Source organism: Leucoraja erinacea, chromosome 2 (assembly GCF_028641065.1).
Source record: "Leucoraja erinacea ecotype New England chromosome 2, Leri_hhj_1, whole genome shotgun sequence".
NCBI lineage: Eukaryota > Metazoa > Chordata > Chondrichthyes > Rajiformes > Rajidae > Leucoraja > Leucoraja erinaceus.
In genome coordinates, this window is record NC_073378.1 from 37,939,929 (window position 1) to 37,952,875 (window position 12,947).

Consider the following 12,947-nt stretch of genomic DNA (forward strand, 5'->3'; position numbering starts at 1 on the left):
TGTCTCATTTTTCCTGGCGAGAGCCTCAGTTTACATCAACAGCTAGGGTTCCTTAAACCCACCGACATTTCCTTTCACTCTAATACGAACATTGCTTCAGTTCCATTCACCCGAAAATCCTTGGTACTGTTGCAGTCTCATGCAATCAAATCAAATACAATAGATAGAGCAAACTGGAAGAGAGCAGAACATAGCAATTTGATGATATTGCGTTTGATAGACCTGATCTGTTTGGATAGCTTGCAAAACCCATCTTATCACTGTACCTCAATTCATGTGAAAATAATAAGCGTAAATCTAAACTGGGACTGCCGTATGCAGAAGATAATTACTAACACCTATGAGAGAGAAGCGAGTGTCACCAAACTTCTGAATTCTCTGGGGTGGAACCCTCTCCAAGACAGACGTGAAGCTCACCGTTTGACCTGTTTTTACAAAATGTTAAATGGTCAGATCGACATAGACTACAAGACCTACACCAAACCCAAACCAATTAGGAGCAGACGAGGGCATTCGATCCAATTTGTGATCCCAGCTACAAAGACAGATGTATACAGCAATTCGTTCTTCCCACGCACAATTAAAGCATGGAATAATCTCCACCCAACTATAGTTACCCAACCAGATGCAACTAAATTTAAAGTAGCTCTTTCTTCCCAATAACCCTTTCTGGCTTAAGCCCTCCCTTCACCACCTCCAGTTTAAATTCCAGTTGGAATATTTTGAAGGACCAAGAACCAAGAACCATAGACAAAGTCCAATGTTGACAATGAAGTAGGAGTGAATCAGACAGTACCATACCCGGAAGGACCATTCAAATGCCTGATACCAGCGGGGAAGAAGCTGTTCCTGAGACTGGTGGTGCATGCTATCAACCTTCTGCAGTGTGGGAGCAGGGAATGAACAGGATGGAGCAAGTCTTGTATTATATCGGCTGCTTTTCTGAGGCAGCGTGAGGTGTTGATGAAGCCAATGGGGTCTAGTCTCTGATGGACTGGGCTTCATGTACAATTTCTTGGGTAGAGCTGTTTCAAAACAAAACTAATGCAACCCAATAGGTAGACACAATGCTGAAGTAACTCAGTGGGTGAGGCAGCATCTCTGGAGAGAAGGAATGGGTGACGTTTCGGGTCGAGCCCCTTAAGTTTGGGTCACGACCCGAAACGTCGCCCATTCCTTCTCTCCAGAGATGCTGCCTCGCCCACTGAGTTACTCCAGCATTTTGTCTACCTTCGATTTAAACCAGCATCTGCATTTCATTCTTATGCAACCCAATGATATGCTTTCTATGGTGCACTGTTGGGAAAGTTAAAATCCCCCACTATGACAACCCTATAAATCTTGTGGCTGCCTGCAATCTCCTGCCATATTAGTTATTCTAATTCATGTTGCCTATTTGGGGGCCTATATATACGAGATGATCATACACTTTGTATTTCTCAGCTCTACGCCCTTCAGTAATGTCATCTCGGACTACTGCCCTGATATTCTCCTCATCAAATACTTGAGATGTGCTATATTATCAACCTACAGCATTAAAATCGACCCTTTAGCTCAACTTGCTCATGCTGATCAAGATGCCTCAACTATATTAGTGCCACCTGCAATATTATGATTATGGTGCACATGTTATATTGCAATCGTGTGGGACATTGTAATTTTTTACAGTATTGATCATGGTTGTGAGAAATTGTGTATATGTCAGTTGATGTAAAATTATAATTGGCATTTCTCATGTTCCATTTGTAAATGAGAATGTACAACGGAGTTAATCACACCTTTTTAATTTAAAAATAGGATTCTAGTGAACGTCTCCATAAATTCACTGAGCAGCGGAGTGCAGAAGTTCATCAAACCCAGATGAATACTCTGCAGCATTCACCGCAATCATCAAAACCAAACACAATGTCACCAGTGAAGTCTGCATTAGCAGGGGTGCACGAGCCTTTATCCGTGAAAATATCCAGCACTGAATCCACAGGTACAAACTTTAATTCAAATAAATCACACAATCGCATAGTTCCTTTTTTTGTTTATCCTTTTTTTTTATCCAGTTTTGTCAAATCTCAACTGTTTCCACTGGTTCAGAGTGCTGGAGAAATCAGTAGGTCAGGTAGCATCTCTGGAGGACATGGATTAGCGAATTTTCAGGTCCCAACTCGAAACAATACCTGTCCATGTTCTCCTGAAATGCTGCCTTTCCTGCTGAGTTTCTTCAACACTTTATGTTTGCGAACCAGCATTTGCAGATCTTTGTTTCTACATGTTTACACTGGCTCTTTTGGCAGTTTATGTTATTTTGGTAGCGTATTGATCAAGCTCTGTAGGTAGCTCAATGAAAAGTTTCCTTTTGTATCTGTGAAGAAGGAACCTGACCAAAATGTCACCTATCCGTGTCCTCCAGAGATGCTGCCTGACCAGTTACTCCAGCACATTGTTTTTTTTTTTGCATAAACCATCATCTGCAGTTTCTTGTGTCTTTTGTATTGTTCTATTTGTGACGCTTGCACTTGCTAAATTTATGTTTTTATTAAAACGTAAGGATGTTTATCTTGTCTTTACGCTTCAGCAGCTTAAACTTAAAATCGAAAACGAGCCATGTCTTTTTGGTGTAAACATTTACAGCTTAATCAGCATTTATAACTTGGATTCCTGGCCTTGAGTTTTTTTTTGCGCCATCTTCAATATCTTTATTTTTCCCAAAACCTGGTGACCCAAATTATATTAGTTAGCTGTTTTAAATTAGTTAGGGAGTTAGATTTGGCGAAAGGGATCAGGGGGTATGGAGAGAAGGCAGGTACAGGATACTGAGTTGGATGATCAGTCATGATCATATTGAATAGCGGTGAAGCCTCGAAGGGCCAAATGGCCTACTCCTGCACCTATTTTCTATATTTCTATATTAAATAGACTGATTTCTCTTGGACAAACCTAGAATCTTCCCATGAGATTTGTATTCTATTTCTTTAGATTTTCAGTTGAATCTCCTGTTTGCTTTCTTTAATATTGTCTAAATCTCCAGGGAGGATTTTATCGGGAAATCCATCTTTTGCTTCTAGTCATTATGAAGCTTGTTTCAAAACATACTGTTTTTTTCAGTCTTTCTGATACTGGGGACTGGCTGTCTCAAGCTCATAAGGATCACTTAACGACCTGGCTGATTTGTGCATTTACGGTTAAATGGTTGTCTACATACTTTGGTGTAATTAGGATGCATAATCGTGAACACTCCTTATTTTGTGAAGATGAAAACAAAATAGATTTTCTGTTGACATATTTTTTGTTTTAGAAGAAACCATTGACAAGATCATATATTTTAAGATTGTTTTGAATAGGGATAGATCTGAACCTGGTACTAAATTGGAGTAAGACAAATAACATTACCAGAAGGAACTAAGGATAAATAATTTGATCAAAGTTCAAGACTGGCAAGTTTCAGTAAGGAGGAGGGATAAGGATGGCAAGGTTAAAGGAAGCTTGGACAACCAAAGAGGTTGTAAATTTGCCCAAAAAGTAAAAGTGAATGTTTGTAAGGTTTAAAAAAAGATGAAATCGGCCAGGCTTTTGAGGAATATAAAGCAAATAGAAGATAACGCAAGCAGGCAATAAGAAGGGTCACCAAGGGGCTCATGAAATGGCTTTGGCGAGTCGTATTAATGAAAATGGCAAGGCTTATATACGTTCATTGGGCGGGAAAAAAGAGGGTAACTATGGAGAAGGTAGCACCACTCGATAAAGGACGGAATTTTTGCTTGGAGTTGGTAGGTGAAGGCCAGGTGCTCAATGACTGTTTGGAATTTTTTATTCAGCAAGGAGAAGGACATGGAGGACAGTGGGGAGAATACTAATATGCGAGGGAAGTTTTAAATCAAGAAAGTGGTGGTGTTGGGACTCATGAAGAGCAGGACCTAATCGGATTTATCTTGGGTTATTAAGAGAGGCAAGCGGAGATCACTGAAGTAAATACTTGTTTAAAAAAAAATCTTGACATCTTCTTTAGCCACAGACGAGATCCCGGAGGAGTGGAGCGTGCCCAATGTTTCTTTGTTTAACAAGACAAGTAGATAATCCAGTGAACTGTGGACCTCTGAGCCACGTGTCAGTGTTGGGGAGCTATTGGAAAGGATTCTTCGGGATAGGATTTACTCCTATTTGGGACTGTCCGCATGTCTTTGTACGTGGCAGGTCGTGTCTTACCAACGGATTATTTTGAGGAAGTGATGAAGGCAATAGATGAGGATAAGGCAGTGAATGTCATCTACAGGGATTTTGGTACTGAATTTGATGAAGTCCCTCCTAGTAGGCAGATCCAGAACATTAAGCTGCATTGGATATATTTAAGGTAGAGATAGATAGATTCTTGATTAGTCCAGGTGTCAGAGGTTATGGGGAGAAGACCGTAGAATGGGGTTAGGAGGGAGATAGATCAGCCATGATTGAATGGCAGAGTAGACGATGGCCTGAATGGCCTAATTCTACTCCTATCACATGATCTGAAGAAGGATCTCAACCCGAAACGTCACCCATTCCTTCGCTCCAGAAATGCTGCCTACCCCACCGAGTTACTCAAGCTTTTGGTGTCTATGTTCAGTTTAAACCAGCATCTGCAGTTCCTTCTTGCACACTTATGATCTTATGATTGACTAGGTAATATTCATTCAGAACTGGCCTACTAATAGAAGCCAGAGAGTTGTGGTAGAGCACTTTTTTTCTAATCAAAAATAGGAACTTTGAAAAGTAGAAAAATTGATTGTGATATTGTCATTATTTGGATTTTAACACATGTTTTCACTCTTCTAGTTACTTCCAAAGAGCAACGTGTATGGAATGTTACTAGTAATCCTGCCAAATTAAGCCCTTTCAAAAAGCTGTATGCTGCTTCTGAGCAGCTGGATGTTACTGGTGAAGGCGAAAAAGGGAATGCTGAAAGAAATAGCGGTAAGAAGCTATTTCTTTTTGTGACAACATTTAGATTATCTTTGAAGTCATAATTCACCTACATTTTTAGATTTCTGTAGATTTTTTTAAATGTGAAGATTGCATCCAAAGCCAACATCTAATGTTCATTTATAACTGGTGCTTGCCACCTTAGAGTTGTTGAGGATCTACTGGCAAAGTTACTCGCACAGTTTGTTGAAGAGAACGTTATAGAATTTAGATCCCGCAACAATGATGGAATTATATATTTTCAAGTCAGAAGGGTAACAACGGTCATATGAACATACAGGTTATGCAGCAAAGTATCGGGTATCTCCCTCCTAACCTCCCTCTAATTTGCGCCCCCCCCCTCTCTTGCGCCTCTCCATCTTGCCCCCCCCCCTCCCCTCTCTGCTCTGCCCCCCCCCCCCTCTCTCTCTGCCCCCCCCTCTCTCTCTGCCCCCCCCCCCCTCTCTTGCCCCCCCCCTCTCTTGCCCCCCCCCTCTCTTTTGCCCCCCCCTCTCTCTTGCCCCCCCCCCTCTCTGCCCCCCCCTCTCTCTCTCTCTCCCCCCCCCCTCTCTTGCCCCCCCCCTCTCTTTCCCCCCCCCCCTCTCTGCCCCCCCCTCTCTCTCTGCCCCTCCCTCTCTACCCCCCTCTCTCTTCCCCCCCCCTCTCTCTGCCCCTCCCCCCCCCTCTCTCTTGCCCCCCCCCCCCTCTCTCCCCCCCCCTCTCTCCCCTCCCTCCCTCCCCTCTCTCTCTGACTGTCTCTCTCCTACTCTTCTCCTCTCCCTCCCTCCTCCCTCTCCCCCCCCCTCTCTCTCCTCTCTCCCTCCCCCTCCCTCTCTCTGTCTGTCCCCCCTCTCTCCCTCTTCTATCTGCTCCCCTCCCTCCCCCCCCCCCTCTCTGCCCCCCCCCCCCCTCCCCCCCCCCCCCCTCTCTCCTCTCTCTGCCCCCCCTCCCTCTCTCTGCCCCCCCCCTCTCTTGCCCCCCCCTCCTCTCTCCTCTCCCCCCCCCTCTCTCTCCCCCCCCCCTCTCCCCTCCCCCCCCCCCTCTCTCTCTCCCCCTCCCCCCTCTCTCTCCCCCCTCCTCTCTCTCCCCTCCCTCTCCTCCCTCTCCTCCCCTCTGCCCCCCTCTCTCTCTCCCCCCCCCTCTCTCCCCCCCTCTCTCTCTCTCCTCCCCCCTCTCTCCCTCTCCTCTCTCCTCCCACACTCTTTCATCGTCTTACTCTTTCCCCCTCTCCCCTCTCTCTCTGCTCCCCCCCTCCTCTCCCCTCCCCCCCCCCCTCTCTCCCCCCCCCCTCTCTCTGCCCCCTCCTCTCTTTCCCCCTCCCCCCTCTCTGCCCCCCCCCCCCTCTCTCTCCTGCCTCCCCCCCCCCTCTCTCCCCCCCCCCCTCTCTCTCACTCTCTCCCCCCTCCCTCTCTCTCTCTCCCCCCCCCTCTCTCTCCCTCTCTCTCTCTCTCTCTCTCCCCCCCTCCCTCTCTCTCCCCCCCCTCTCCCCTCCCCCTCTCTCCTCTCTCTCACTCCCTCTCTCCCCTCTCTCTCTCCCCCTCTCTCCCCCTCTCTCTCTCTCTACCCACTCTCTCTCCCTCTCTCACTCCCTCCCCCCCTCTCTCCCCTCCCTCTCTCCCCCCCCCCCTCTCCCCCTCCCTCCCCTCTCTCTCTCCCTCTCCCCCCTGCCTCTCTGCCCCCCTCTCTCTCTCCCTCTCTCTATCTCTCCCCCCCCCCCCCTCTCTCTCTCTCCCTCTCTCCCTCCCCTCCTCCCTCTCTCTCTCTCTCCCCCCCCCTCTCTCCCTCCCCCCCTCCCTCTCTCTCTCCCTCCCTCTCTCCCTCCCCCCTCTCTCTCCCCCCCTCTCCCTCTCCTCTCTCTCTCTCCCCCTCCCCTCTCTCTCTCTCCCCCCTCTCTCTCCCCCCCCTCTCCCTCTCCCTCCCTCTCTCTCTCTCTCTCTCTCTCTCTCCTCTCTCTCTCTCTCTCTCTCTCTCTCCCCCCCCCCCTCTCTCTCCCCCCCCCCCCCCCCCCCCCCCCCCTCCCTCCTCTCCCTCTCTCCCCTCTGCCCTCTCCTCTCCCCTCTCCCTCCTCCTCCCTCTCCTCTCTCCCCCCCCCTCTCTCACCCCCTCCTCTCTCCCTCTCTCCCCCCCCTCTCTCTCTCCCTCTCCCCCTCTCTCTCCCTCTCTCCCTCCCTCTCCTCCCTCTCTCCCTCCCCCTCTCTCTCTCCCCCCCTCTCCCCCCTCCCCCTCCCCCCCCCTCCCCCCCCCCCCCCCTCTCTCTCCCCCCCCCCTCTCTCTCCCCCCCTCCCTCTCTCTCTCTCTCTCTCTCTCCCTCTCTCCTCCCTCTCTCCCCCTCCCTCTCTCTCTCTTCTCCCTCTCTCCTCCCCCCTCTCTCTCCCTCTCCCTCTCCTCTCCTCTCCTCTCCCCTCTCCCTCTCTCTCCCTCCCCCCTCTCCCTCTCTCCCCTCCCTCTCCCTCTCTCCCCCCCCCTCCTCTCTCCCCCCCCCCCTCTCTCTGCCTCTCCCTCTCCCTCTCTCCCCCCCCTCTCTCTCCTCCCTCCCTCCCTCTCTCCCTCTCTTCCCCTCTCCCTCCCTCTCCCCCTCCCCTCTCTCTCTCCCTCTCTCTCCCTCTCTCTCTCTCTCTCTCTCTCTCTCTCCTCTCTCTCCCCTCTCTCTCCCCCTCCCCTCTCTCTCTTCCCCCCCCCCTCTCCCCCCTCCCCCCTCTCCCTCTCCCCCCCCCCCCCCCTCTCCCTCCCCCCCTCTCCCTCCTCCCCCTCTCCCTCTTCACCTCTCCACCCCCCTCCCCCCTCCTCTCCTCTCCTCCCCTCTCCTCCCCTCCCCTCTCCCCCCCTCCCCCTCCTCCCTCCTCCCTCTCTCCCCCCCCCCTCTCTCTCCCCTCCCCCTCTCTCCGCCCTCTCCTCTCTCTCTCCCCTCCCTCTCTCTCGCACCCCCCTCTCTCTCCCTCTCCCCCTCTCTCTCCCCCTCTCTGCCCTCTCTCTCTCTCCTCCCTCTCTCTCCCCCCCCCCCTCATTCTCTCTCCCATCTTTCCCCTCTCTCATCTCTCTCTATTCACCACACGCTCTCCATCCCCCCTCTCCCTCCCCCTCTCTCCTCTCTCTCCTCTCTCCCCTCCCTCTCTCCGTCTCTCTCAACCTCCCTCCCTCTCCCTCTCTTCTCTCTCTCCTCTCCCTCCCCCTCTCCCTCCCTCTCCCTCTCTCGCTCTCTCTCTCTCTCTCTCTCTCTCTCCCTCCTCTCCCCTCTCTCTCTCTCTCCCTCTCTCCCCCCCTCTCTCCCCCTCCCTCTCTCTCCCCCCCCCCTCTCCCTCCCTCCCTCCCTCTCTCCCCCCCCCTCTCTCCCTCCCCCCTCCTTCCCTCCTCTCTCCTCTCTCCTCCTCTCTCTCCTCTCTCTCCCTCTCTCTCCTCTCCCTCTTGTACGCCCTCTCTCCCCCCCCCCCCCCCACTCTCCCTCCCTCCCTCTCTCTCCCCCCCCTCTCTCTCTCCCCCTCCCCTCTCCCTCTCCCTCCCTCTCTCTCTCCCCTCTCTCTCCTCTCCCTCTCTCTCTCCCCCCCTCTCTCTCCCTCTCCCTCTCTCCTCCCTCCCTCTCCCTCTCCCCCTCTCTCTCTCTCTCCCTCTCTCTCTCCCCCCCTCTCTCCCCCTCTCCCTCTCTCTCCCTCCTCTCCTCTCTCTCCTCTCCCCCTCTCTCCCCCCCTCTCTCCTCTCCCCCCCCCTCTCTCTCCCTCTCTCTCTCCTCTCTCTCTCTCTCTCTCCCCTCTCTCTCTCTCTCTCTCCCCTCTCCCTCCCTCTCTCCCCCCCTCCCCTCCCTCTCTCTCTCTCTCTCTCTCTCTCTCTCCCCCTCTCTCTCTCTCTCTCTCTCCCTCCTCTCCCCCCCCCTTCTCTCTCTCCCTCCCCTCTCTCTCCCTCTCTCTCTCTCTCTCCCTAGCTTTCTCTCTCCCTCTCTCCCTCTCCCTCTCCCCTCTCCCTCTCTCTCTCCCCCCCCTCTCTCTGCCCCCCCCCCCTCTCTCCCCCTCTCCCTCTCCTCCTCCCTCTCTCTCCTCCCTCCCTCCCTCCCCCCCCCCTCTCTCCCCCCCCCCCCCTCTCTCTCCCCCTCTCTCTCCTCTATCTCTCTCTCTCTCTCTCTCCCTCCCTCCCTCTCTCTCTCCCCCTCCCCTCCCCCTCTCTCTCTCTCCTCCTCCCTCCCCTCTCTCTCTCTCTCTCCCCCTCCTCTCTCTCCCTCTTGCTCCCCCTCTCTCTCTGCCCCATCTCCCTCTCTCCCCCTCCCTCCCTCTCTCCTCTCCCCCTCTCTCTCTCTCCCCCCCCCCTCTCTCTCCTCTCTCCCCCCTCTCTCTTTTTCCCCTCCCTCCCTCCCCTCCTCCCCCTCCCCCTCTCTCCCCCCTCCCTCTCTCTCTCCTCTCCCCCTCCCCTCTCTCTCCTCCCCCTCTCTCTCTCCCCTCCTCTCACCCCCCTCTCTCCCTCCTCCCCCCTCCCCTGTCTCTGCTATTATCTCCTCTCTTGTCTCTCCCAAACGCCACTCTCTCTCTCTCTCTCTCTCTCTCTCTCCCCCCCTCTCTCTCTCTCCTCCTCTCTCTCCCTCTCCTCCTCTCCCCCCTCTCTCTCTCTCTCCCCCCCCCTCTCTCTCCCCCCTCTCCCCCTCCCCTCTCCCCTCCCCCTCCCTCTCTCCCCCCCCTCCTCTCTCTCCCCCCTCCCCCTCCTCCTCCCCTCCTCCCTCTCTCCCCCCCTCTCTCTCTCCCCCTCCTCCCCCCCCCTCTCCTCCCCTCTCCCCCCTCCCCCCCCCCTCTCTCCCCCTCATTCCCTCTCTCTCTCCTCTCCTCTCCCCCCCCCTCTCTCCCTCCCTCTCCCTCTCTCTCTCCCTCTCTCTCTCTCCCCCTCTCCCTTTCCTCCCCCCCTCCCTCCCCCCCTCTCTCTCTCCCCCCTCTCCCCTCTCTCTCTCCTCTCTCCCCCTCTCTCCTCTCCCCCTCCTCTCTCCTCTTCTCTCCCCCCCCCTCTCTGGCTCCCCCTCCCTCTCTCCTCCCTCCCTCTCTGCCCCCCCTCTCTCTCCCCCCCCCCCTCTCCCTCTGCCCCCCCCCCCTCTCTCTCCCCCCCCTCCCTCCCTCTCTCCCTCTCTCTCTCCTTCTCTCTCCCCTCTCCCTCTCCCTCTATCTCTCTCCTCCTCCTCTCTCTCCCCCCCTCTCTCGCCTCTCTCTCCCTCCCCCCCTCTCTCCCTCTCCCTCTCGCCCTCTCTCCCCCTCCTCCTCTCTCTCCCTCTACTCCTCTCTCTCCCCCTCTCTCTCTCTCCCTCTCCTCTCTCTCTCCTCTCTCCCCCCCCCCCTCTCCCTCTCTGCTCCCCCCCTCCTCTCTCTCCTCCCCCCTCTCTCCTCCTCTCTCCCCCCTCTCCTCTCTCTCTCCCCTCTCTCCTCTCTCCCTCCTCTCCTCCCCCCTCTCCTCTCTCCCCCCCCTCTCCTCTCCTCTCCTCCCCCTCTCCTCTCCCCCTCCTCTCTCCTCTCCCTCTCCTCTCCTCCCCTCCTCTCTCTCCTCTCCCCCTCTCTCTCTCCCCCCCCCTCTCTCTCTCCCCCCCCCCTCCTCTTGCCCCCCTCCTCTCTCTCTGCCCCCTCCCTCTCTCCCCCTCCTCCTCTCTCTCTCCCCCCCCTCTCTCTCCCCTCACCCTCCATCACACACGGACATGCACATCCTCCATATCTCATGCACACGCGCACACCCTCCATCTCACACACACACTCACGCACACCCTCCATCTCGCGCGCACACACAACCACTCCAGCAAATACACACGCGCACCCACCCTCCATCTCACACACGCATCCGGGACATACGGCAGTAAAACTCTTGATTATACTCGCACCCGACTTCTGGACTGAGCGCGGCCTTCGGATTCAGCCACGGCTTGTAGACTCACAGTTCAGTCACTAGCGGCAAGTAGACTCACAGTTCTGTCACTAATTGCATGTAGACTCACAGTTCACTCAGCCCAGCTTGTAGACTCACGGTTCACTCACTCAGCACGGCTTGTAGACTCATGGTTCACTCACTCAGCACAGTTGGTAGACTCAGTTCTGGACTCGACTCTCACTCACGACTTCCGGGCTGACTGACTCGCGCAGGGCCTCCGGGGCTTTATGCTCCTCGCCCGTGGAATGGACGTTACCTTCATGGTGACTGACAGGTGAGAAGACCAATCTGTTGATCTCACCATTTATTCAAACCTTCATAACCTTTCTATTATTTAACCGATTTGAACAAAACTTGGTGCGCTTGGAGCTGAGGAGAACGTTGAGTAAGGTGGCGAAAAAATCCTAGCAATATAGTGTAGCATTTTTGCGCAAATTTACTTATAATGCAGACAAGTGGTCAAGATGAGAGTTTTAGTAATAGTGTAGAAGATTCCAAACTAAGATTTTGTGTCATCATTTGGATTTTAACACATTGGGGTTTTTTTTTCAATCTTATAGTTACTTCCAAAGAGCTAAATGCGAGGAAGATTGCTAATATTCCTGCTAAATTTGGCCCCTTCAAAAGAGTGTCTGCTGTTCCTGAGCAGCTGGATGTCAGTATATGTAAAGCAGAGAAGGGCAATGGTAGATGTACAGGTAAGAAACCATTTGCTGTTCAAGCAATAGTTTGAAGATTTTTGAAGGTATACTTATTTTGGGGAAAACTTAATTTTACCAAAGCTGGTTCTGGTTCCTGATTTCCCCACTTTTTTTAGAAATGCAAAAAGTTGTATATTTATTGCGATGTGAATGTTACAGGCAAAGTCGGCATCTAATCATCTAATATCCATTTACAACTTGACCCATAACCCATAAGCCATCTTTGTGAATTGTTGAGACCTTCAGCTACAATGAAGGAATGACATTTATAAAGGCAGAAGGGCAACTTGATGGTTGTACATGAGAGTTATATATGACAGATATAGACCCTATGGCCCAAATCACTCATGCCAACCAAGATTATTTGCCTGGAACTTGATCCGTGCATCTCTAAACGTTTCTCTCCATGTACCTGTCCAAATGTCATTTAAACATTGTAATTCTACCTACCTTTACAATATCCTTGTCCCCCTTGTGTGAAAACATTGCCCTTTGTGTGACTTAAATCTATGCCCTCTAGTTTTCGACTCTCCTACCCTGGAGAAAAAGACTGACCACCTAAGATAGACACAAAATACTGGAGTAACTCAGCGGGACAGGCAGCATCTTCTGGAGAGAAGGAATGGGTGAAGTTTCAGGGTCGAGACCCTTTGTCAGACAACCTTATCCACCTTATCTCTGCCCCTCTTGATTTTAACTACCTCAATTTGGTCACCACTCAACCTCCTTCACTCCAGTGGAAAAAGTGCCAGTCTTTCCTTATAACTCTAGCCCTCCATTTCTGATCAGATTGTTGTGAATCTTTTCTGCATCCTTTCCAGCTTAATGACATCCTTTAGCTGGATGACCAAAACTGCATGCAATAATTCAAGTGTGGTCTCAATGGTAGCTTGTACCGTTGCATCATAACATCCCAATTCCTGTATTTGATGCCCCGATTGACGAAGCAAGCAGTCCAAACGCTTTCTTTGCTATCCCGTCTACCTGTGGTGTCACTAATGTGGATCTATGTACTTGTCCCTCTGGGTGTACAGCACTCTCCATGACAATAGGCAATTGGAGTAGGCCTTTCAAGCCAGCACCGCCATTAATGTGATCATAGAAACATAGAGAATAGGTGCAGGAGTAGGGCATTCGGCCCTTCGAGCCTGCACCGCCATTCAATATGATGATGGCTGATCATCCAAATCAATATCCCATACCTGCCTTCTCTCCATACCCCCTGATCCCTTTAGCCACAAGGGCCACATCTAACCCTCTTAAATCCAGCCAATGAACTGGCCTCAACTACCTTCTGTGGCAGAGAATTGGCTGATCATGGCTGTGAATTGGCTGATCACTGTGATCATGGCTGATCATCCGCCAAACAGTACCCCGTTCCTGTCGTCTCCCCATATTTCCTGACTCCGCTATCTTTAAGAGCCCTTGCGATCCCAGCACCGA

The 12,947-nt window shown here is 52.4% G+C and overlaps 1 protein-coding gene across 5 annotated transcripts in view; it reads left to right on the forward strand.

Moving 5' to 3' along the window:
• LOC129708953 (anillin-like) overlaps nt 1-12,947 on the forward strand; it is a 76,459-nt gene that overhangs the window by 31,542 nt on the left and 31,970 nt on the right. For all 5 annotated transcript variants that reach the window (XM_055655039.1, XM_055655066.1, XM_055655048.1 and 2 more), the window contains 3 exons: nt 1,798-1,981; nt 4,801-4,938; nt 11,364-11,501. In XM_055655039.1, the coding sequence (XP_055511014.1) occupies nt 1,798-1,981; nt 4,801-4,938; nt 11,364-11,501 (460 nt within the window). The remainder of the gene's footprint in view (nt 1-1,797; nt 1,982-4,800; nt 4,939-11,363; nt 11,502-12,947) is intronic.